The sequence below is a fragment of the Rissa tridactyla genome, chromosome 17 (genome assembly GCF_028500815.1).
Source record: "Rissa tridactyla isolate bRisTri1 chromosome 17, bRisTri1.patW.cur.20221130, whole genome shotgun sequence".
In the NCBI taxonomy this organism is placed as follows: domain Eukaryota; kingdom Metazoa; phylum Chordata; class Aves; order Charadriiformes; family Laridae; genus Rissa; species Rissa tridactyla.
In genome coordinates, this window is record NC_071482.1 from 3570756 (window position 1) to 3594351 (window position 23596).

Here is a 23596-nt window from a genome sequence, read left to right on the forward strand (position 1 = left end):
ATGGTGGCAAGGTTTGAGCCTTTTCTCCCTGCGGAGGCTAACAGCATCAGGTAATGTTCTGCAATAGGAAATGTGCTTGGATTACAAGAGAAGAAGCTTTCCAAATGTGGTCGAAACCTTTGCCTCAGGCACCTCCACTTTGTTTCCATTCATTTTTCCTTAATTTTACTGGATGTTTCACCCTTGGCGAGATAAGCCAGGTCTCTTTCTTCTGACGGTTGTTGCAACTCTGTTGCTATGACTACTTAACCCACTTTTTGTTCTCAATACCAGCGATAAGAAGAAAAGTGCTCGTCAAACTTTCCCCTGCATGCACAACAGAATTACCCCCAGGACTTTTTCCCTAATGACCTGTGGATAAAGAGGACTCGGAGCAGCTCCTTTCTCCTAGGTACTGAATCGCAGAGCACCCAAAGGGTCTGCCGTGGCTCAGAGGGACTGATGAGGGCCACTGAGATAGCATGCGGGGTTTTCAAATTGCTGGTGCTCTTATTTAAAAGGATCTTCTGAAGAGGTGTAAGTGCCCGTAAATTTTTAAGCACAGAGGAAAAGCAAGTGCTGGATTCCTTTGAAGATGCTGCAGGAAAATATCACTCGTTCTGTAGCAGACTGAGATGGTGGAGGATGAGAGAGCATGGAAGGCAGGAAAACCCAAGAGAAGATGTTTGCATATCATCGGCACTTTCTGTGAGAAGTCAAAGCGATCAGTATGTTTAGGGACTTAGTAGTACAAGGAGATTTTCCTTCAAGTGGCGCCTGGAGAGAAGTGAAACCAATTCCCCGAAGTGACAAACTAAGTCCTCAGCTTTTGGCCTCATATTCCAGTCCTGAGGCTGTGGAGACTTATGGAGTCTAAGGCCAGAGATGACCGACTTGATTAGCTGAACTTATCTTCTGCGGAAAATGAACTGTAGACGTTCACTTGCTGAACACTACGCTCAGCCCCATAGCTTGCTGTTCTAAAAAACCCTCAAGCGCAGTATAGGCTCTCACTTCACGTCCAGTCTTGATTTAAAGGCTTGAAGTTGGTAGAAAACCTGCTTTGATCTGTTGTACGGCAGTTTTGATGATGAATTCCCTTCGCTACAAAAAATATGTTCTGGTTTGAGTTTTTCTAGTTTCTTTTTCCAGCCGCTGAATCTAGATAACTTTTTACAACCATCACAAAAGCTTGTCTGACATGTAAGCCAGGGACCTGCAGTGAGGATGGTGCTCCAAAAACAGACCAGCCATTTGATACTGAAGAGGCACTATCTTTAAAATCTCAGCTTTGTGATACGGTGGTATAGTTTTTACATATGAAAATGTTGTGAGCTTGCTCTTGCCAGAACTGATAAGTGATTGCGGTACCTCCTTTCTCCCCATGGTATCCTCTTTCTTCAGAAAGCGCTCACTTGACGCCAGTTGAGCAAATGCGGCTTTGTCTGTCCGGGAAGAAAGCAGCCGAGTGCGTGGCGATGCCGAGGCAGGTTTGGTATTGCACAATAAGCTGTGGCCAGCACATGTTCAGACGAGCCTTTCGGAGTCCGGGGATTCAGGCGCGAGGGGCTCTCGCCTTCTGTTCGCGAGGCTTTGCCTGCTCAAGCTGCTCTGGAGGAGCGTTTGTGAGCAACATGGCTGATGGGGATGGCAGCGGGGAGGTGACACCAGCTGGGGTAGTCCTTAGAGTGCCATTCAGCTAAATTTGTGCTGTGAATTAAAAGGACAAAAGGTTGCAGTTGAACCTGGGAAGCTTGAGGGAAGAGATTTAGCTTCTTCATTTTGTCAGGGTCTTCTTATTGTTTTGCTAACCTTGGTGGCGTGGAGCCAGAAGATTAACTACTGCCAGAAAAAACAGCAAATGAAAAACAGTAATATGATCCTTATTATTACCACTGAGCTCTGCAGAGGATGAGGGAAGAAATTCATAAAAGTTTGTTTGCTGCTAGATGATGCTTTGAAGCTAGGTCACTGCTGTGTTTAGCATCTTCTGTAAACTGTGGGTAACATTTTATCTTGGAGCATAGCAGATGGGGCCAAAAAAGGGTGTTATTAGACAGAGTTCTGGGTCAACAGTGAGGATACCGGTGCTCTGGGGAGAGTTCAGGTGGGATTTAGAAAGCCTGGGGAAAGACGGAGAGGAGGGTGTCACAGGCAGGGTGACAGTGCTTCAGAGGGAATGGAGGGATTTGGATTTGTGTGGGAGATAAATGGTGGGGAGTATGTTGTGTGAAGGATGCAACAGGCACTGTAAGCATGAGGATGAAGTCTAACGCATGTTTCCTCTTTCTGGTGCCCACAGTGTGCCAGATTCTCCCCAAAGGAGTGGTAGGCGTCCTGGGACCTTCCTCAAGCCCAGCCTCGAGCTCTATTATCAGCAATATCTGTGGTGAGAAAGAGGTAAGTGGGAACGTTCCGTGCCGGAGTAAGTCTGTGCCCTTGCGCCGACTGACTTGGCCCCAGCACCCTGGTGGCCGGCGGCTGCCCAGGGCTGGCAGGGTGATGCGGGAGCCCGGGCTCCTTCCTCCTGGTGTTTCATGTCAGGTCTGGGGTGAGAACGGAGTCACCTGCTGTGGGCAAGGGGCTCCGCAGAGATCCTGACCCGTTCCCCAGCCCCCACCTTCTGCGTGTTGTCCTTCGAACTGAAGACGCTCTCAGCAGGCTCTGGTCGCAGCAGTGCTTCACATGGGCTGCTGCCTGGTGCTGGGCTCCCTGGGAACACAGCATTTTGCTGGTGAGTTAGTCAGTATGGATTAGGTTTTCAATTTACCACTATACCGAGCAGCAGTGTCTCCTGTGCAGATCCCATGCAGAAGGGCTTTCTGCAGCCTTGAAAGGTTTCATTTGAGACTGTCACGTCTATGCCAAGTCCTGGCTACAGCTGCACCACTTGCTGCAGCTTCCAGCTCTGCCTTACGCTGCCTTCTCCCTCGCCTGGGTCTGCCTCTTGCAGTTCTCGTTTGAGTCTGGTGCTCTGTTTCTCAGTCACCATTTCTGTGTACGCACACCTCCCCTTTCCACCCGGCTCCCCAGACCCTCTCCAGCTGATGTCCGTGTGCCTCGTCATCCCCAATGTATTCTGTTCTCGTGTCCCAGCAGCAAGGCAGAGCAGGGTTGTTAACCTCTGTTAGACAGGAAAGTGGAGTACCTGCCTGTGGTACTCCAGGACATCCTTGGCAAAGATGACTTGCTGTAGTCATCTTACCTGCTATATTGTCCTTCCCACAATCCGCCTTGGCTTCTAATAATTAGAGTTGAGAACTTGCCCCCTTGTTCCTAATGGACATATTCTTGTAGCTTCTTCCTTTTCATTTCCCCTCTCTCTTCTGCCTGCCTTGTCCTCGTTTTCAGATGTGTCACCTTTTACTTCAGCTTCCTTCACGTGCAACACCGATGTGAGCCATGTCCCCGCTGACCGGGGGGTGCTAAAACCTCAGCTTGCCCTGGTGGATGCCCAGCCTGGCCAAAGCTCCTGTGACACGACTTTCTGCACATACTTGGAAAGCTGCACCCCTTTCTGTTTGCTGCTGTTCCATCGATGCAAACCCTTTTTATCTGTGTCCAGACTATGTGCCTGATTTAATATTTCATAATCCTTGAACCATCTTACACTGATCTGGCTCTGCTCTCGGGAAAAGAAATTGAGTTCTCTTCTCATAGTTCATCCCTTTAAAGCCAGATAACATCTCTCTGCCATTTAGTGGTCTCTCTCTGGAGCCCAGCCTCCAAGGAGGGGAGTGCCTGGAACCGAGCACTGTAAATAACTTGCATTCACAAATGACTGCTGTTCTTTGTTCCCTGAGAATCAGAAGTGTTGAAGAGATGGAAGAATTCTTTTAGATCTAGTGCTCTGGGCTACAGCGGGATGGGTCTCTTGAGAGTATTTTGTAGTGCTTTCTCCAGTTAAATGTCCCAGACATGTGCTCCATCCCAGGCAAAGGCAACTCTGCAGTAACAGATTGCGAGTGTTTTTCCCCTGGATTTCATATTCAGTCTGAGTCTCTGATCTAAGTCTCCGTTTTTTGTCAGAAATGAAAGGTGAGTGCTTGTGCACTTCTAAGGTATTTGATTCACAAGCTTGATCTCGGATGCCCTCCTAGTGATGTAAACCTGCAGTAACTCCCCGTGATTTATATCACGGGAGCATCAATTGGTTCCACTGTGTTAAACGTGATGCAGCAGCCCCACCAGAGCCATTGTACTTACAGCCATCCATCAGGTAAAGGAAAGAGTGTCCCTGTTTTACCACCGAGGCGCCAGGCGGTGGAGTGACTGGCCTGGTGTTCACCAGGAGCCTCTGGTGAAACTGGGGGATGAACCTGTGTTTCCCACGCTACCCCTCTACTGCCTTTGGCCCAAAGATTTTCTTCCCTCCTGTCCAGAAAGTGGTGTTGCACTGGGGCAGTGCTCTTGGAAAGGAGAGGAGGGCTCTGGGACTGGAGGTGAGGTCTGAACCAGGGCTGTGATCAGCTCTGGGCACTTGCAGGAGCTGCCATGGTGGTGGCTGCCTGCACCTCTGTCTCTTTCTTCTCTGTCAGCGGCTGTTGCTGCCAGTCTCAGACTCCATCTGGCTCCCCAGAGTGATCAGCTCGCTTGTACTGGAGCTGCCCTGTCTGCTCTGGTTAAAGGAATTTGCCTTTCGCTTACAGTCTGCTTCTCTCCCTGTTAACAGAGCCCACGACGAGGGCTGCAGAGCGAAATCAAGGCAGATAGCAGCTTATTACTCTTTAACTTTCCTATTGCTAACCAAACAGCTTATGCTGTCAATAAAGCAGCCATCACAAGCTACTAATAGCCTTTCCCAAGAGGAAAGAGATGGGAGGCATAGGATGATAGCTTCCGGAAGGACTAATAATGGAGGAAAAGAGGACTTGACACTCCTGTAATGAAGCCAGAGCAGATGTTTCCCTTTCTCTGTCTTCTCTTTCTTCCAAATAATTCACTCAGCAAAAGGAAAATAATATTCCTTCTCCTTACTTGGCTGAACCCCTGGTGTCTGAGCTTGGTCTGTCTGCCCACCCGTTCCCTCCACGCAGAACGGCGGGATGTGCGGCAGCGCTGCCTCGCGGGGAGCCTCGGGCTGCCCTGTCCCCCTGTGCGCCTGCCTTGACCCTGCTTCCCCGAACTCCCCAGGAAACCGCATGCCGCTCCGCCCTCCTCTCCGCTCTATTAATGAGAAGCGCAGCGTTATTAGGGCTCATGGTGACGGTCCCATTGGAGCTTGCCCGCTGTATGGCCACCTGTTACCTCTCTGCTGATCAAAAAAGCCCAAAGCTTCTGGCTGCTGCATCTGTTCTTCTCTCTCCGGAGCCTTGCCAGAGCAGGGTCATCTTATTCTTCCCTTCGTCTCTCCTAATTACCTGACGACACATCGGCACTGCAGGCAGAGGTGGATTTGCAGCGCTTCATCCATCTAGCACACGGCAAAGGTCTGGGGGTCTCCGGCATGGGCTGTGTAACCCCCTGCCTGCCTGTAAAGCAGCCTCCGTATTTACCCAGGCAGCAAGCCCAAAATGAAGTGTGGGCCTGGCTACAATTAGTGCCCAAGCTAATTAGGTTGAACTCATCCGGAATGGTTTCCTGTGCTGTAATCACAGCCCCCGTTGCCTTTCGCTGAGTGGCTCAGCAAGACTTTTCCTGATCCACTCCTTCCAGTGGCTTCTAGTTGCTGCGATAATTATTTTCCTCTGCTGTTGCACAAATCCCACCCTCCTCCCCTCACTCTGGTGATGCTTCTGCAGTTTTATTGGGATATTTCACTTTTGGCCTGCTGTGCATTTCACACCAAAGGTCCTTTATGGTAGATTTACTTGTTTTTATTTCTTTTTCCTCTTTAATTATGTTTCTTTTCCCCCTCCTCCCCACTTAGGTTCCTCACTTCAAAGTGGCACCAGAGGAGTTCCTGAAGCTGCAGCTCCAGCGGTTCACCACCCTCAACCTCCACCCCAGCAACACCGATATCAGCGTGGCTGTGGCGGGGATCCTGAACTTCTTCAACTGCACCACTGCCTGCCTCATCTGCGCCAAAGCTGAATGTAAGTTGTTGCCAGGCTGGGTTCGGCTGCCCCTCTGCTCCTTCTGTTCTAACTCCTTCTGCATGTTGGGTGCTGCTGGAAAAGGTACCACAGGCAGCGTGTTGGAGCCGCCTGGCTCTTGCATCCCAGGGCGTTCGTCTCGCCTGGTTTGGGGTGGCAGGGTCTCTTCTGTTGGCAGCGGGGTGGGTGGACGGTCAGAGCAGCCCGAAACAGCGGAGACCTGTGGGGCAGGTTTCCCACCCTGTTGCCCCGTTGAGGGTGTTTGTGGTGTTTCTGAGAGGAGGAAAGGCGATGGGGGAGAGACTTGCCTGCCTTCTGTTTGACAATCTGAAGAGTGTTTTGCTTGCACAGATGGGTTTTTGAAGTGAAAAAAAAAAAAAAAGGCTTAGCCTTGTTTCTGGAGATTATTTTAGGCAAGTAAAGCTTTTTGAAATATGTCTTTCCCAAATCCACGTGCAGTTTGTGGCCTAAAAGCGGGACTTGATTAATAGTCAATACACTGCACACCCTCTTGGGCTCTGCAGCCATACATCTGTTGGTAATTGTGCATCTGGATGCTGGAGCATTCACCTCAGCAAGACCGTATTTATCTCTGCATAACTCTGCTGCCGTGGCTGGAGCAGGCTCTGCATCGTAGTGGATAGAGTGAGTAAAGTGTGTCCTGTGCTTTCTAAGGTTGGCGTGTAGGTAGGTAGTGGGTATGTAGTAGCCACATCTATTTTGCTTTTATTATCCTGTATCCAGATTCATTAGCACCAGAGTTTACCATACAAAAAAGCCTAGGAGAGGGGCTTTGAAAATGCACGTGGATCCAGTGGGAGCTTTGGGGATACTGGCAAGAGCAGTCTCTGAACGTGGGGCCAGGTCGAAAGGAAAGGTAGCATCCTTTCCAGCTAGCCCTGGGCAAACTTCACACCGCCAGCTGTGAGAGTAATGCAGTGTTGTGGCAGACTCCTGCACAGGGACAGAATGAATAAGAGTGTCTTTGCCTTTTCTTTTTGCTTTACGTGTCCTGAGGAGACCACATCCTCAGCTGATGTACATCAGTACATTGCCTGCAGTAAGCTCGCTCAGATTTACCCCAGCAGAGAACCTGACCCAAAATTACACAATTAAAATCATGCAAATGTTCTCCGACATTACTTCTAGTGCTGGAATTTTTCATTGTCTAACCTTAACCTTAAGCAAAATGTTGCGGGGGGCGGCGGGGGGGGGAGAAAAAGGAAGAAAATCTAATTAGATTTTCTCACCTGCCGTGCAGGATGCTCACAGCTCTGGGCTCGCACTGCTGCCAGGCCCGGAGCACACATCCACACCACCAACCGCCCTGCACCCCTGCCCTGCTCCCCGGTTACGTGCCAAAACATGCAGGTGCCTCCCATTGAGGCCTGGAATTAGTATGATTCTTCATTTAACTGGATCAAAACCTTGGGAACCAAATAGCTTGCATTAAAATAACACCCTTTTAATTGAATCAATCCAGTTTATTTTACTCTGGTATTCCTGGATAATTCAGTATTTAGGAGTTATCCTAAGCTCACGACCCGAGTCCCCTTCCCAGGCCCAGGGAAGCAGTGGGACGGGTGCCTTTCATGCATCCTGCTCTTTGTGCTCAGTGAGGACCTTACCTGAGCTAGGCTTGAAGCACAGCATGCTCTGACTATAGCGGAGTGCAGAAAGGCATAATCCAGCTTCACGTAGGAGCACAAGCCCTCATTTTCCCTTAGGACAAGCAGTGCTCCTAAGCGCAGTCCTGAAACAACTAACTCGAGGCACTTTGGGCTTTCGGAAGGTTCCCTGGAGGCAAATAAGGGGAGCATATGAGCTGTCTGCTCATCAGTCAGGAAATGCTGTTTTGAGGGTTGTTATTATTTAGATCCCAGGAGGTAAAGTCGTAGCTGGTTTTGTTTAAGTACAATGCTGCGTGATGGGACTCCTGGGTCCTATCCTGTCATGCTCACACTGTCACTGTGAGGAGTCGCATCCTTTGGGGACTGAAGGTAATTTCTTCTGGCAGAGGCAGAAAATGACCCTCAAAGCCCATGAACTTAGGCCAGCCTAAGTGTAATGGAATGGTGGATCGAATAAGATTATGTGACTCAGTTTTGCTGCGGGCCTTCCCTGCCCCCCAGGGCTGCTCCCCGGCGGTGGGCTGTGAGCTGTGCCGGCTGCTCTGGAGGGGACGCCGCATCTGCAGAGAGCCGGGGGCAGGCTACTCCTCCCAGCTCCAAATGTTTGCATAAGAAAAGGAAAAATAGAATAAGCAAGATCAGGACTTCCCGCTGGCCAGCTTGAACCACCGACCTCCCTCTGTGTGTACCTGTGGTCCCCATAGGAGTGTTCAGACAACGCGTGCCAGATGCAGCCTCTCTGCACACGGTGGTCCTCACTTTGTACTTCAAAGCTGTCAGGAGGTGTCTACAAGCCCTTGCTCGTGTTCGGCCCGCCGAGCAGCCTTCTGAAGTGCCAGTCTGTCAGCAGCAGCATCATCTCACATCCTCTCCTCATCAAACAAAGGGGAATCTCTTCAAATAATAGAGACTTCCCTCCACGCGGCAAGAGGAGCTGCAAGCAGGCGGCCTGATGGGGCTACAGGTAGGATCTAACATGCTGGAAATTATAATTTCCTCAAGCCAGAGGAGGAGATCAAATGCTTCCTTTCTTCCCTGGTCCCACCTCCTCCTCTCTGTGCCTGACGTGCTTTAGAAACTTTGCAGCTGGGCTCTGCCTTCCTCGCCGCAGAGGCCGGGGTGGCTCTCCTACCTGGGCTCGTGCCTCCTAGAGAAGGCTGCAGCAGAGGTGCAGGTGCAGTCAGCAAAGAGAAGGACAAAGAAGAAGCTGAGGGTCTGCTGTGAATCACGAGCTCATAGTAGTTAGCAGAAGGATGCTCTCCAGTTTGCAAGATTAGCTTCCAGCTGAGATATACAACCTTTGGCGTTAAGGAGCAGGATTTAATTTTAATTCTGCAGGCAATTAAATAGAAAAGGTGCCTTTCCAAAGGGAACGGATGAAGATTTCCCTCCAGACACCCACACCTTTAAGTGGATTTCGGTCCCCTTGAAAGCCACATTGTGGTGTAAATCTGGGCTTCTCCCACCGGCACAGAGTGTGCAGAATAGCGCAGCTTTCCCTTTTCGTCCAGGTCTGTCCAAAGCCGAGCGCCGTGGGGCTGCGAGCTCTGGCAGCGCCCTGCACCGACTGTAGTGCCAGCACTCCCTGCTGCCAGCCCCTGCTGCACCCTGCTGCTTGCCTGGGGATGCTCTCCAAGGGCAGAAGTGTCTTATGTTTGCTGTTAGTCCTGGGGACTTCAGTCTGTGGGCTTCAGTGCCAGCAATAGTGGGTCCTGGTGTTGGTGGCTGGGTGTGCTCTGCCCTCATCACCAGCTTAAATTGGGTGCAGGTTTGGCAGTGAGTGCCTGGGGAGCTGCAGCTCGTGGTGCCTCCCCTCCTCCACAGAGTTAAATGCCAGGAAATGTACATCACTGTGGGGAAAAAAGGGTAAGTTCCTATCTAGTTTTTTTATTGCAAGACTTTTATAAAGTTAGTGAAGTCCTCTTAAAATCTTCCTCAGTTTTGCAGCAGCAGATTTTGCTGGGTTGAGCTGTGAGTAAACTTGGTATTCTCAGGACTGTTAACTTGCAGCAACCTGTCTGGTTCCTTGCAGATGTGGGATGAGGTGGAAATAAACCTCACAAGGATCAAATGGAGGACTTGGGTAAAATTTGCTGTTCGCTTGAGCTAGCACACAAAAAAAGTATTCAGGCGAGGTCTAGTCCATGTGTCCTGTACACAGAGTGAATTCACTGGCTACTGAGAAAGAAAAAGAAGCTGATGTGATACAGAGGAGTCCTGGCCGCGGCTGTTTTTATAGTCCCTTGCTGAGTTCGTATCTGTACTCGGAGAAGAGGTAAGAGGCGAATGCATTGTAAAGGGCTCAGCGCAAACTTGGCGTGCTGAAAAACTCTCACTGTGAATGAGAGGCTCCTCATCTTGGATGTATCCCTTTTAATGCACTGCTTTGTTACCTTTGTGAAGCGTTGGGAGTCCTTGAAAGGAGCGCTCTCTAAGGCTAATTACATCACATTGTATTGCTTCCCTGGCCCCTGACCTTCCAGTGAATGAGTGGTTTCATGCAGTCAAAAGTACAGCTAGGTTAAGAGTAGGGCTCTGACTTGAGGGTGGGTTTTGCCCCTCCGCCAGCTGGGACGTGATTCTGCTGATAGTTCTATTTTTTTCAGTTTCCTTCAGTTTAGCTTTCCCCTTCTTCTTGGATTGTCTCTCTGTAGAGAGGGGATGTGTGACCATGCTGGCTGTCTCTGTCTTGCTAATGATTACATCTGGTGGTCTCTCTGGTCAATCAAACTCGACAGGAGGTTATTTCCTGATGAAACTCAGCAGCTGGATAGAAGAGACAGACTCTATCAAATATGCTTTCTTGACTAAGAAAAGCTGCGGCAGGAGCTTTGACATCTTATTAGACATCAAGGAAGCTGTGTTGGAAGGAGCCCTTGCTATGACCTAGCTGCAGGAAGAATCTTCAATCAGCAGTGTCGAAGGCAGTAGGGCACAAGTCCAGGGAAGTCGGGACTTATCCATGTGGGTGCTCACTAATTATTACTTCTTTTCTTCAGCTCCCATCTGAAGGGAGAGCCCAGTCCTGCGGACTGCGTGGGGAGTGCCAAGGTAGCCAGGGTCTTGGCTCTTTCCCATGGCTGATCCCATCCAGAGGCTGCCTGAGGAGGCCGCGCCATGCTGGGGCACCTGGGGGGCTCAGTGGGACATGGGGGAGGCAGAAATGCAGATGTCAAGGCAGAAAGAGGGAGGAGGACTTTGCTGTGGAGGTGGAAGGTGGGTCTCCAGAGACCTTGCCCAGTGATGCAACCGCTGGACTGCGAACATTGTTCTGCTTTACTCTCTAATTTCTCCATAAAGCACCAGATATGCGAGTTGGTTTGTTTGTTTTATTATTGGTTCCTGTGTTGCTTTAGGAATACCCAGTCCACAAGTAGTTCTGCACTGTGCTAGGACCATGCTCACAATTCTTTTTCACAATGTAGACCTGATGTATTTTTGCAATGATCTTTGCTTTGTCTGAGTCTCAGTAGAGCTTTCCATCCCCAGGGACACAATGCTCTTGGAAGATGACAGCTCCCCATCAGAGTGCTCCAAGATCTACGAAGTTTAGCAAGTTGTGCCTTGCAGGGCAAGTTTGGGAGCTAGTAATGCAAAGGCGTGGGAGGACGAATTGTCCTCCAGCAACCAGCATTAACCAGAATGATTCCGCATGCAGAAAGATAACGGGGAACTTGTCTGGACTCTGGGGTCCTGAGAAAATTCATGTCAGCAATGTTATCTATTCCCAAGAGGCCTTTGGAGCCACTTTTTGTCTGGAGAATAACTGGAGTAGCTCCATCATATGCATCTATGGCTCGAGCAGCGAGCCTGCGCTGCAGCCCCAAATCCTTTCCTTTGCAGCACATAGATGCAGAATGGCAGGACTGCTTCCTACCAGGGATGACTATGGGCCACGGGAGAAGTTCTTTTTGAACAAACATAAAATGTTAAGGTGTCTGTTTTTTGTTTTTTGTTTTTTTTTTTTTTTTTCTTCACCCTTTTATTTGAAGGCCTTTTAAACCTAGAGAAGTTGCTTCGGCAGTTCCTCATTTCCAAGGACACACTCTCAGTCCGGATGCTAGATGACAGCCGGGATCCTACCCCTCTCCTAAAAGAGATCCGAGATGACAAAACAGCTACCATCATCGTACATGCCAACGCTTCCATGTCTCATACCATTTTGCAGAAGGTAAGTGTCTATTAAGCATCACAGTGGTAAATGCTGCTGCTTCCACTGAGCGAGATACTGCGTGTGGTACATGAGCGTGCACGTGCAGGTGTTGTGGGATAATGGAGTGTAAAAATTCCTGCAGCAACACTGGAAATGGTCTCTGCTGGGAGGGGAATTGCCACTGATGGCGTTTCTGGGGAAAATAATTTGCTTTCTCCTTCCAGGACTGCATCTGTAGAAGCAATGGTTTAATTGCTCTGAGCTGATGTGTTTGCTTTCTAGAAGTGGTGTGTGCTTCTGGCTCCAGTTGCCATCCAACAGCCGTGGAGGGGCTGCTTAGGGCTCTAAAATTAGTCAATCAATGCAAATAGTATTTTTTCTTTTTTTCGTCAAGTACATTTCTAACTTTTTCCTTCCTTTTTATATTGTCTTATTAACCGAGATTTTATTTTAATCATGTTTATTTTTAAATGGTCTCTTGCTGCAGTTTTTAGCATTTGTTTTGATAGCCGACTTCAAAATTGAGCAGTGGCTCCAGATGGAGCCTAAAGTTGTGTAGAGTTTCCCACATCCTGGAAGGAACAAGTACTTTCCTGAATGGAGGCAGGATCCAAGCAGTGGGGTCCCCCCTTGGCTGTTGGTGCAGGGATTACCCGGGTGTCCTGGCTGCGCTGTCAGGGAGTCAGTCATTCAAAGCCCTTGGCTGTGTCAGGTTTACCCCTGACGACAGCCAGCAGAAACCATTAGAGCTGTTTTTATTATTCCCCACCCACCGCCTCCAAAGATTTTTATCCCACTGCTTGCCATTTTGCATTTTTAATAGGCGGGTTTGGGGGGGTGGGGGGGGTGTTTGGGTCCCCTCTGTGCAGGTGGGGAGTGGGATTGTGGTCTCTTTTCTTTCTTTTTCTCCTGGTCCCTGTTGCGTGCTGCATGGCTGCTGAGGGCTGTCCCCCTCCTCTGTTGCTATAGTGACTTCCCGCAGGCACACAGCAGCACTCTTTGGGCACCCGCAGTCTCCCTTCCCGGCTCGAGCATCCTTCTGCCACAACTGATAAAGATGTCAGAGATTGCCACGATTTTTCAGCAGTCCAGTAAAACCTAACATAGCCTTCCCGGCTGGAGGATTGTAGGAATGGAAGGTAATAAACAATGAGCTTCTCATCTAGCAACTTCTTGCACCTTGGGAGGCTGCAAAGTATTTTCTTTATAGAGGTGCAACCAGAGCAGGGAGTGAGGTTGTGGTGAGTAAGTAGGTACCTCCTTGGCCCCTGCCCACAGGTCACCAAAAGCAAGAAAAATGCACTATTAGTTTTAAAGTGCCTTGTGTCAGACCTGTCTCTGGAGACTGCTCCTGGCCTCGGACAAGGAGAGAAATTGCAATTTCTCATCTCTTCCCCTCCACATATGGTCTGGAGACACATGGTTGCTTCCTCGATTACCAGCCTGTCCCGGCCGCCCACCTGCCAGCGGGCACGTTAAATGGATGGGAGCGATGCTCGCAGGAAGCGCTTTGTTGCTCGCTTTGAATTTCTGCCCTTGAAATCAAATGCACTGGCTTCAAAGTGGGTCAGAAGGAGAGCTGACATTATCGCTGTCCCCAGGAAGGGAAAAGGGAGGGCAACGGGTGCCAGGTTTTGTTGCGTAGGGGCTTAAAAATGTGGCAGCTGTCTGGAGAGCTGGCTGAAAGGCAGGTCGGCAGCCACCTCTGGAGTCGTGCCGCTCTTTTGCTAAAATGACTTTGCTGCATCCATTTTGCCACCTGTACAAGGGACAGGGTAACAATGTGCAACCGAAGGGCTGGACGCAGTCAGACCTAAGCCACTGTCAGTCCTCTGTGGGCATACAAAGCTTTTCCTGCTGCCCGTGTCTGCTCCCGACGCGACGGTGGTGGCCTTGATTTTGCACAGAAATAGGTAAAGAACAGGGAGCTGGAAAGAGAGTAAAACCATGTAAGGAGGTGCTGCCTTTGGTCCCTCCCTCCCTGCCTCCAGCTCCTCTGTGTGGTCTGGGGTGATGGGAAAACCTCTTTGCCAAGGTCCGGAAGCATGATTTGAGACCGGCTGTGCTTGGCAGTGAAACATAGGCTTTCAGGAGGATCTGCAGATTAATCCCCCACTTCCCTAAGCATCTGCTCCCACAACCAACTCCTTGTCTACTGAGAATATTGAATTTTGGAAAAGGACTTCAGTGGTCTGGTCTGTGATCTCTAGAACAGATCATCCCATGGAAAAATCTGTGTCCTCCTCTCTGCATTTCCATACACTTTTACCCTCTTTTTTTCTATTTTTGTGGCCCTCGAAACCCTGTCTAAGTTCTGGAGAACAGGCTGAGTTACTAGGTTTCATTCATGCTAATTAATTTGTGGGACTGGAGCCCAAATCTGACTGATACACGTGCGAAAACCACCTCTGGGATGACTGTTCTTTTTCTGGAACTCCAGTGGAGCTTTTTCTGCCTTGCTCTCTGCATCGTGGTGAAAGGGGACAAGCCCTGAGCTCTCTCAACTGCTGCTTTCCCTCGTTATGTTCAAGAAGATGTTCGTAGCTGAACAGGAGAAAAGCAGCATGTATTTACAAAGCAGGAAACCTCACTTTTCTCCAAAACATGCAGTGCATCCAAGGAATTCCTCATCCCAAGGGGCTCTGGAGGCTTTGGGCTGGGGCTGCAGGACCATTTCTGTTGGGGGTGCAAAAGCTTTTGCTTCCAATGGGCATCATCCTTCCAGGTTGTCCTTGGCTGGATACACCCACAGGATGGGACCAAGTGCAGAAATCCCTGAATGTCATCTTGCGCCATGCCACAGAGGGAACGGGGGATCACAGGGGTCTGGAACTGCAGCCCGGGCAGGGTCGGGTGGTTTCTCCCTGCCAGGCAGCCCCTGTGCAGGTACTTTGTCAGCGCTGTCACGGAGAGGAGACCTCAGAGGTAGGCTCAGTCCTGCTGAAAAATTGCTTCCCTAGACTTTAATTTCACAGGTCAAATTGTGTTGCTGTGTCCCACCCATCCCCGCCTGCAGGAAGACAGCAGTGCTCGCAGGGAGCGATAAGGATGAAAAAGCAAATGTGGCCCAGTCTCTGCCTTGCCAGAGTGGAGATTGAAGATTGTCGGGCGCTGGTCTAATCTCCTTTCCTCTCCTTCACAGGCAGCTGAACTGGGAATGGCGTCTGCCTATTACACGTATATCTTCACTAATCTGGTAAGACGTTTTTCTCGGCTTTTCTCTCATGTGCGTGTAGAGTCATGTTAATGGGAGCTGATCTCCTCGGCCCGTGGGGAGAGTTGGGAAGAGCCATGTGCTTGGGGAGAGGGGAAGTCACAGATGAGGAGGGAGGGGATGCAGTCCCCTGCATCCCTCAGGGCAAGTCTTGCCCTGCTCTTGGGGAGGTGAAAGCCCAGGGGTGATCCCGCGCAGCTGCCAAAGGCTGGATTTGTAGACATTGCGGCCGGAGCCAGTGCGATGAGATGTGTGGGTCCTTGGGAAGCATCAGCAGACGGGTGGCTCCTGACCGAGGGCTCAGGAGGGTGACGCCGGAGGTGTCAGCCCCCCCGAGCCCATTCCCTGTGCCGGGGGGAGGGCAGGCTGTGCTAGGGCGGGCGTGTGGAGGGCATTGCAGCCCCGTGCTTTTCCGCTGTGCCTTTGAGAGCGGCTGTGCGAGACAAGGGAAGGATGATACCATAAATGTTGAGAGGCAGAGCGGGGTATATCTTCAGCATGGCCCCTGGTGATTTGGCTTTATAGCTACTAATAACATTAATGGGGGGATCGTGCGGTTAAATCCCTGAGTACTGTGCTAAACAAGGAGTAATGGGCTTAGGCAGCAGCAGGGGGAAACCCAAAATAAACATCAGAGAAACTTCTCTTGCTGCAGCAGCTACAAGGCTCTTGAACAGGCTGCCAAGTGGCGTGGTGGAAATGCTACCGCCGGGGAGAACAGATACCTACCTATTAATGCTGGTGCGGGGAAGATGGAAACCTGAGTGCGGCAGGATGGGCTGGATGATTAAGTGGAGGTGCCTTCCAACCCCAAATGATACTCATATTCTCTAATTTCTATTAATATTTATGCCAGGGTGTGCGTGTGCCAGGAAAGCCAAGAGCTGAATCACGCTTTGTGTTTGGGTGGGAGACAGACGGGAAGGGATGGAGCCAAATGTGTAGGCAGGAGAGCTGGAGTGGAGAGGAGGAGGGGGAAGGAGTGAAATGGAGGGGTTGAGAGCCAAGAGAGCAATTGGGACAGAGAATGGAAAAGGGATAAGGAAAGGAGATGTCAGAAGAGAGAAAAATGCAAAAAGAAAGAAAAAGACACAAGCTTCCTACCTGAACTAATAGCATTCTGTTTCCTGCTTAGCACTTGATCCATAGGTCCTAACCTTGCTCAATATCAGTCCGGCAAGAATGAGCTTCACTGCTCCCATTTATCCCCATGCAAATGATCAGTGCTGGGCAGGAAAGCCAATGGAAGAGATGTACCTGGAGGGGATGAGCCAGTGATAGATGCTGAAGGTCACTTGTTTTAAGGCAGTGGCTGCTGCTTTGTGATTTCTCACCCCCAGTGCCAGCCCCGGGTCAGAGCGTAGCTGTGCTGGTGCTGCTGGTAGAGCTGGTAAGGGACAGTGGCCATCCCCATCAGATCCTGCTCACAGCACTAAACCACTCCAGTCGTTTCCCAGTACCAGCAAGTAGTGCTCTTGTTGCCCTCTGGTCCCAACAACTGTTCCTTCTTCCACTTGCCCTCTCCAGTCCCGGCAGGACCGCAAGGACCGGGACTATGCATACAGTGTAAGGGATTTCTGTTTGCACATCACCAGCACGGTGGGGTCTGTGTTCCTGGATGGTGCTCAGACAACAGAAATAACTATAAAAATTAAGCTTCCCACTGCTACCGCCACCGCCAGACTGGTTTTGAGCATGGGTGTGATTGAGCGTTTGCTCGAGGTCAAGAGGTGAAATTTGTCTTTGAAACCCATTTGTCTAGTGTAATGCAGTTATGGCAGGTGAAACAGAAATGAATTTTGTTGCCATTCACTCTCCCAGGATATTAATCTGTTTACCCAGGTTATTTTACCACTTTGTCCAAAACAACAGCCCTCAGCAGAACTAACTGGATTTTTGGCAGGGACTATTAAAGAAAGGTGACATCGGGCAAAAACCTGGGCAGATGGAAGAGATGTTTGAGGAAATTAGTAATATTTAAATGGGGATGAGAGATGGGAGTGAGCAATTTAGACTAATAAATCTGGAGGGATTATCAAGCTTCTAATGAACCCTCTGAGGTTTCGCAATCACTACCTAATAGAAAAGATAAAATCATAGTGAACCGCTGTCAGGGAGAGCAAGCAAAAAGATGGCTTTAAATGGAGGGAGAGCCCATCAGGAGGGGAATAGACAGTCTGTATAGCATTAAGCTGCTTGGAGATGGGAAAATATTTCATGCAAAAAAAAGAAGAGAAAAGGGGATAAAATGCTGAATTAAACACCTGCCCTGTGGCACTGGAGGGGAATTCTGTTTCTGTCTTCTAGCATTAATTTTATTTAATAAGCACATCCCAGCCGACAGCTAGTTGTGTGTCGCAGCTCCTCTCTCCGCGGAGCGGTAGATGGAGGCGACTGCGACTCCCCTGGCGCCGGTCCATGGGGAGAGGGATTCGGGGGTGATGGCTCCTCCGTAGCTGGCCTGATGACTGCAGAGAGCGTCAGCGTTGCTGTCCCCACGTGAAAGCAGATGCCAGCCTTTGGCAGGAGATTGCGGGAGCAAACGAGGAGGAAGTCCTCGGCCCCCGATGCATTTCCATCCCAGCCGAGGCGAGCAGGCTGATGTAAAAATATCCACAGGCTAATTTACTGCGTGCGAATTCATTATCAGCCTCCTTCAGCCAGCTCAAGGGACCCTTTTTGTCAGCAACAGAAGCTCAACAAATTTTCCAGGAGTCCTAATGAAACTCGCAGAACAGAGCAGGTCTGTTGCATTTTTCTTCCCCCATGTCCATCATCTGCGTTACGGGGTAATTGTGGCAACTGAGCACCCTTCTGTCCCTCAGTCCCCTTGCAGAAAATCTCAGTTTGACCCAAGTTTCTTCCTGGCATCTCCACATGGAGACAACCCCGCCTTGCCGCGCGGCCTACCCTCCTGGGAGGGCTGATTTCCCGATGATTAATGGCAAACGCTGACCTGCGCCGCGGTTGTGCGGTGCTGAGATGAGCTTGGCGCTGCTCCTCCACTCTTCCGCGCTCCCCGGCAGGGCACAGGCTTTCTGTGTATCTACATATCTTATGACCATGTAAGCGGGCGATGCTGTGCTCCATAATAATAATAGTAATACTAATAATACTAATAATGGCAGTGCACAAATAGAGCATTGCAAGCAGGCTGTTGTGCGTAGAAAAAAATGTTCCTCCTGGTGCTGGAAATCCTTGAAGTCAGCAGCACAGAGCAGGGAGGGGTGTTGGGCACCTCCAAAATCCTGTGCTACAATTAATTCTTTTAGCTTCTTAATTCTGTGTAGCTTGGGCCGTTTTTTCCTCTTTTTTTTTTTTTTTAAATAATTTTATTTAATGTAACGTATGGACCTCAGGCTGGGTTTAAATTTAAAAAAAGTTTATCAAGGAGATTAGATGGAAGTAATTGAAACAATTAAAATTATTATTGTAAGAAGGAAGGTGTAAAGGAGTTTTACTGGTGCCTTGAGTCAGACGCTCTATTCATTGGACGCCGTTTTGTTCCCTGACAATATTGTGCGGAGGTGTTGTTGCTGATAAAACATCTGCCATATTCAATTTCCAGAGACTAGATAAATCAGTTTTGGTTTGGGTTTCTTTTTTTGTTTGTTTGTTTCCTGTTTTTTCTTCTTTGTTAGTGATTTATAAAGAGGTTGGTCGGTCTTCATATAGGATGATGTTTTCAAAGCTGAATTGTGGCTCTGGATGCCCTGCTGTAACTCGAGGGGAAAGTGGTGTCCAGATTACCCAGACAACATCGCAGCTTGTCATTCCGGTAACATCCTTTGGAAGGAGGGAAAGATGTGAAGTAAAGCCAGAGGGAAAGTGGACTACAGGTTAGTTTCTGGCTGGGACTGTGGAGCTTAGTGCTTTGTGAGATTACCTTCTCTTGGTGAAAGGACCTTCTCTTTCTGTGTGTGGTTGTGCGGTGTGAGCTCCAGCACGGGCCGTGGGGTTTGGCCCAGCTGCACCAGGTCTGCCGGCCACGAGCACCCTCGTTCTCCCTTGTGCTCTAGCACAAGCGAAGAACACGGACTTTCTTGTTATACTTGGGCAGATTTTACCTTATGGGCTAGCCAGCCTTCCCCATTCCCAGTAGGTGATGCAAACCTTTTTTGTAGAGCCCTGATCATTCTCTGGATTTATGGTTCATATTTTCAGTGGCATGTGGTAGCAGGGCAAACAAATCAGGTTTTTGCGAGGATGCCAAAGCAATTTCTCCTCATTCTAGTTAGCATGAGAAAAGGAGGATTTTGATGAACCAATAACTGTACCTCCCTGTGTTTTGCTGCCTGTGCTGCCTTACCTGTCTTGGGTCTTCCTTATGTGTTGTTCAGAGTCCACCCTGTGCTTGATTTCCAGGTGTTGAGTAAATCATTCTCTCAGATACAGCCCAGGCCCTCTGCTGTGAGAGCAAACCTCTCTCTTTTCCTCTGCCCTCGTGGTGTCTTGTCCTATTTGTCTTTCAGACTTTCTAGCCCTGGTTTTCCAAGAGCTGTACTTTTCAGGTCCCAACATTAGCACTTGACCTCTTTGCTCTTTGAGGATTTGTCACTCTTCAAACTGCAGGCTCCCTGCAGATAAGTTGAAGTAAATTGCTTTTACTAAGGATGTGGGCAATGTATTTTCTTAAATCGCTTTCGTTTGAAGAACAGCCTCCAAAATTTAGTAGCTCTCCTTGCATGAGGAGCTAAAAGACCCATCCTTACTGGCAAATGGCACACTCTGATGCTTTTGTGATGCATCAACTTTGTAAGAGCAACTGGATTCTATATGGACAGTTCCCCTAAATTGTCCCTAAGTTCATTGAGATCACAGTTCCTCTTTAACTACGCGAATGGCTGACTAACAGTGCCTTGGGTAGATCTCCCACATCCACTTACCTACTCAAAAGGTCACAATTTGTTGCTGTGATGACTTTTTTTCTTCCTGAGAAATTGATTTTTACATGTGGCCCATTATAAACTTATTGACTCTGTCAATACGTTATAAATAAACTGAGCCTTTCAAGAAAACCATAAAGCACTTAACATAATATTGTCCACTTGAGTAAATAAATAAATGTGTTGTTAGAGGAGCTTAAGAATTATTAACAGACTCAGCAGCTCAACCCTGAGGGCAACAGGATCTTGAGAGGCAAAGGCAGGCATTTTCTCCACTGCTACATCCAACAGAGGAGGTGCAAGGATCTCGGGGGAGAAATTGGTCACTGGTGACAGACTGCGAAGACCTGACCATTGCACAGGCCAAATGCCCCAGTCATGTAATGAGCACACAGCCACGCACGAGGCTGGTAGGGATGCTTGGGTGGCAGTCCCTGGTGTGCCTCTGCTACAAAGGAGGATAAGAGGTACCACCAGTCTCCTGGGAAAGTCATTCATTTTAATCTGTGTTTTCTGTCCTTTGTTGATTTGCACGTTTTTCTTCCTTGTTGTGCTCTTCCTGCTGTTAATGATCTCCATCAGTATGAGAGTGCTGTAGGGGACCTCAGTGGCACAGGAGCCTCAAAGTCTTTTCAAGCTTCTTGTGAGGAATCCATGTTTATTTTTTAGCCATTTATTTGGGTGTCCCTGGAGGAAGAGTAGTCCTTCTGCTCCCCTCTCTGTCGGTGAGTCTTGCTCCGGACGCAACATGTTTTTTGTGCCTGAGCTGTGAAAACCGGAGTAACTGCAGGGCAGTGGCACCAGATCCGCTCAGTGTAAATGGGAGCAGGGTGTGCCTCCTGCCCCTTCGGACTAAGCGTACCAGTCCTGCCACCCGTGGCCTGGGCGCAGACTCCCTGGGGAGAGTTTTGTTTGCCCAAAGAATGAAAAGCTGAGATGCTTTATCTCCCTGGTTAACCCTAAAATGGTGAACAATGCTGCACATTGGCATCCAGTGATGTCAGCAGTGAAGTCACTAGAGCTGCGCTGACTTTGCACTAGCTGAAGGTTTGGCTCTTACGTAAAAACTGCCAGACAATCTCAGGCTGGGAGTTGAAAGTCTGTGTTTGGAGGGTGACAGCTTTTCTAAGCACCAAATACTCTTGAAATGGAAGTTTTTGCCAGAGCGAGGGCTTAATAGAGAAATGGAAGCCTTGGCCCAGCGTTCTCCTTCCATCCCATATAAAAGCAGAGAAGGAACAGTACAGTGTGTTCTGCAGCCACAGCCTGGTGTAAATCAGTCTTCGCCGCCATCAGAGGGCCGGATCCTTGGCTGGGACCGGGGGGAATGAGGTCAGTGCAGGCTGCTGAGCTTAGAGCACCAGGAGTTTCTCCTGCAGAGCAGTGGGCAGTGACAGCGTCAGAGGGTGTTTTGGAGGCTGCTAATCAACAGACCCAAAAATCCAATAAAGCCCTTGCAGTAATTAAGAGAGGAAGATACCGCATGTGTTTGTGTGTAAGTAAGAGAGAGATGGGAGGGAGGGAGGGAGGGGGTCGTCTTACTGTCACTGTAGGTTGAATTGAGCAAATACTGTTCCTTCCAGGGGCTTGGGATGAGATCGAGCAGGATGTGGGAAGGTCTTGGAGTCACTGAATATGAAACGAGCCCATCTTTATGCTTGTTTCTAGTGTTCAGGTAGTGGTTGCTGTCTCCCTGCTTCCTGGGTGATCTAGGTTATTAAAAATGTGATAAGAATCGAGTCAGGGAGCGAGGTTCTGCACACACAAATGGGATGCAGAACAATATCACCAGCTGAATCGATAGAGCTGGAAGGAGCTCAATAGCTGATGCAGAGCGCTGAATAGCAAACTGGCCGTCTCACCACTGCGGGGTGAGCAATTACCAGCAGCCACTCGCTGAAGTGAGACCGCAGCGGGGCAGTGCAGGGGAGTCTCAAGGGTTCGCAGCTCCACACTTTAAAAAGCATTTGCTTATCGGGCAGCCTGTTATGACACTAATAATCAATCCCCTGCTTGACTTTCCACGCAGAAGTCTCCAGCCTCTTCCCAGACCTGGGAGGGCAACTGCGATCGGTGGCAGTGGGGCCATTAGTGAGGGAAGACCTGGCCGTCGTTTGTGGGGTCCACTTTAATCTGGGAGTGGATCACTTAGGTGCAGTTTTGAGAGGATATTTCATTAGTTACATGCTTAAATACAAATCCTGGCTTTGGTGCTTTGCATTGTAAGGCGTGTTGTTAATCCGTGTCTCTCTTAGGCTGAACCGTGCTGTCCAGTTTTTAATTACTTGCAGTTTTTTGCTCTGTGCCTCAGTTTCCTCCTCTGTATTGTGGGCGGAATGACTTCCTGGCAGGAGTCCCCACAGGATTTTGTACGTTCCCACGGCGCTGTGCTGTGACAGCGTGAGGAGCAGCGCGTTGCTGCTGCTGTTACCGAGCCCGAGTGAAAGGGGCAGGGCAGGAGGGGGATTTCCATCAGAAACCCAACAGGGAGTTGCGGGAGCCCCGTCGCAGGCTGAGGTGGGAGCCGAGTCCTGGTCAGGATGGGCTGGCACGCGATCCGAACGTGTGAGTCGAGAGGCTCGCACAGAGTAATACCATCGCACCTTGTGGTTTTATGTTCCTAATGGAATGGAGACTACAGCCTGTAAATCTCCCGATAGTAACTCACGGCTAGCGATGCCAGAAAATCCAAGCTCACGGCTTTAAAATCATGAATTACAGAGCTTGGCTGTGTGGCTTTTATTAGCCAGGTTCTCCCAATGATCTCAATGTTTGGGTCACTCTGTAGGTTTTGTCTGCTGCTGTAAAGTGAGAATGCGGGTCGAGTGCCGCATGAAGCACAGAAACCCAAGAGTGACTTCATCCTCTAATAACTCCTCCAGTGCCGTCTCCCAGGGAACCCCTTTGTATTCAATTAGCTAATGTGTGCCTTGCACTTTGAAAATATAGAGTGCCATAGAATTGCTAAGTGTTGTTATTTAACAGCACGTATTTAGCGGTTGCAGCCCTGTAGTAGAAGTCAGAAAATCTACGCTGTAATTGCCTGGTGCTGCTGCAGAATTTACTGTGATTTGAGCAAAGCCTGGGGATTTTTCCTCTGTAAAAGTTCATTAATGTTGGCTGCAGACCCTCAAGGCCTACTTCTTCCGATATCTCATGAAACAGGATATTGACTTTCGGTGGGTGCTTTAAAAAGCAGACTGAAAAGAGGGGGAAGAATTCAGGCAGCCAAGATAGGTGTACCTGAAATTAGCCTTGGCATGATTTTTGATGGTCTTCTCTGTGCCTCAGGTTGCACTGGTTGGCATAAAGGAGCTCGACTGAGACAAAGGGCAAAGCACTGGTCAACTATTGCAATTGTTCCAGTGTAAGGAGGGGAAAAAAGTCATGGGCAGTGGAATAGGAGGTAATGAGGGAGATGCTGTTTGCACCCATCTCTCTGATTCGCACCCGCTTGTGCACACCAGGTACCCTAATCTTGCCTGAAAGTATGTGGTTACAAAGCTGGATTTGCACATGCGGAGGAGGCTAGGGCAAGGCTTGGAGTCCCCCATTAAACAGAATCTGCTGGCAGGTGTGAGTTATTTTCCTAATGGCTCCTTGCTCTTATTGCATTGGAAAGCTATCTTCTAGCCTGCAAAAGCACCAGCCAGCGCTGCAGATAAGGAAGAGTAACTACCCGAGGAGAGGAGAGCGAA

The 23596-nt window shown here is 49.3% G+C and overlaps 1 protein-coding gene across 1 annotated transcript in view; it reads left to right on the plus strand.

Moving 5' to 3' along the window:
* GRIK4 (glutamate ionotropic receptor kainate type subunit 4) overlaps nt 1-23596 on the plus strand; it is a 132748-nt gene that overhangs the window by 61741 nt on the left and 47411 nt on the right. The window contains exons 3-6 of the mRNA XM_054223167.1: nt 2282-2379; nt 5849-6014; nt 11638-11816; nt 14941-14994. Of these exons, the coding sequence (XP_054079142.1) occupies nt 2282-2379; nt 5849-6014; nt 11638-11816; nt 14941-14994 (497 nt within the window). The remainder of the gene's footprint in view (nt 1-2281; nt 2380-5848; nt 6015-11637; nt 11817-14940; nt 14995-23596) is intronic.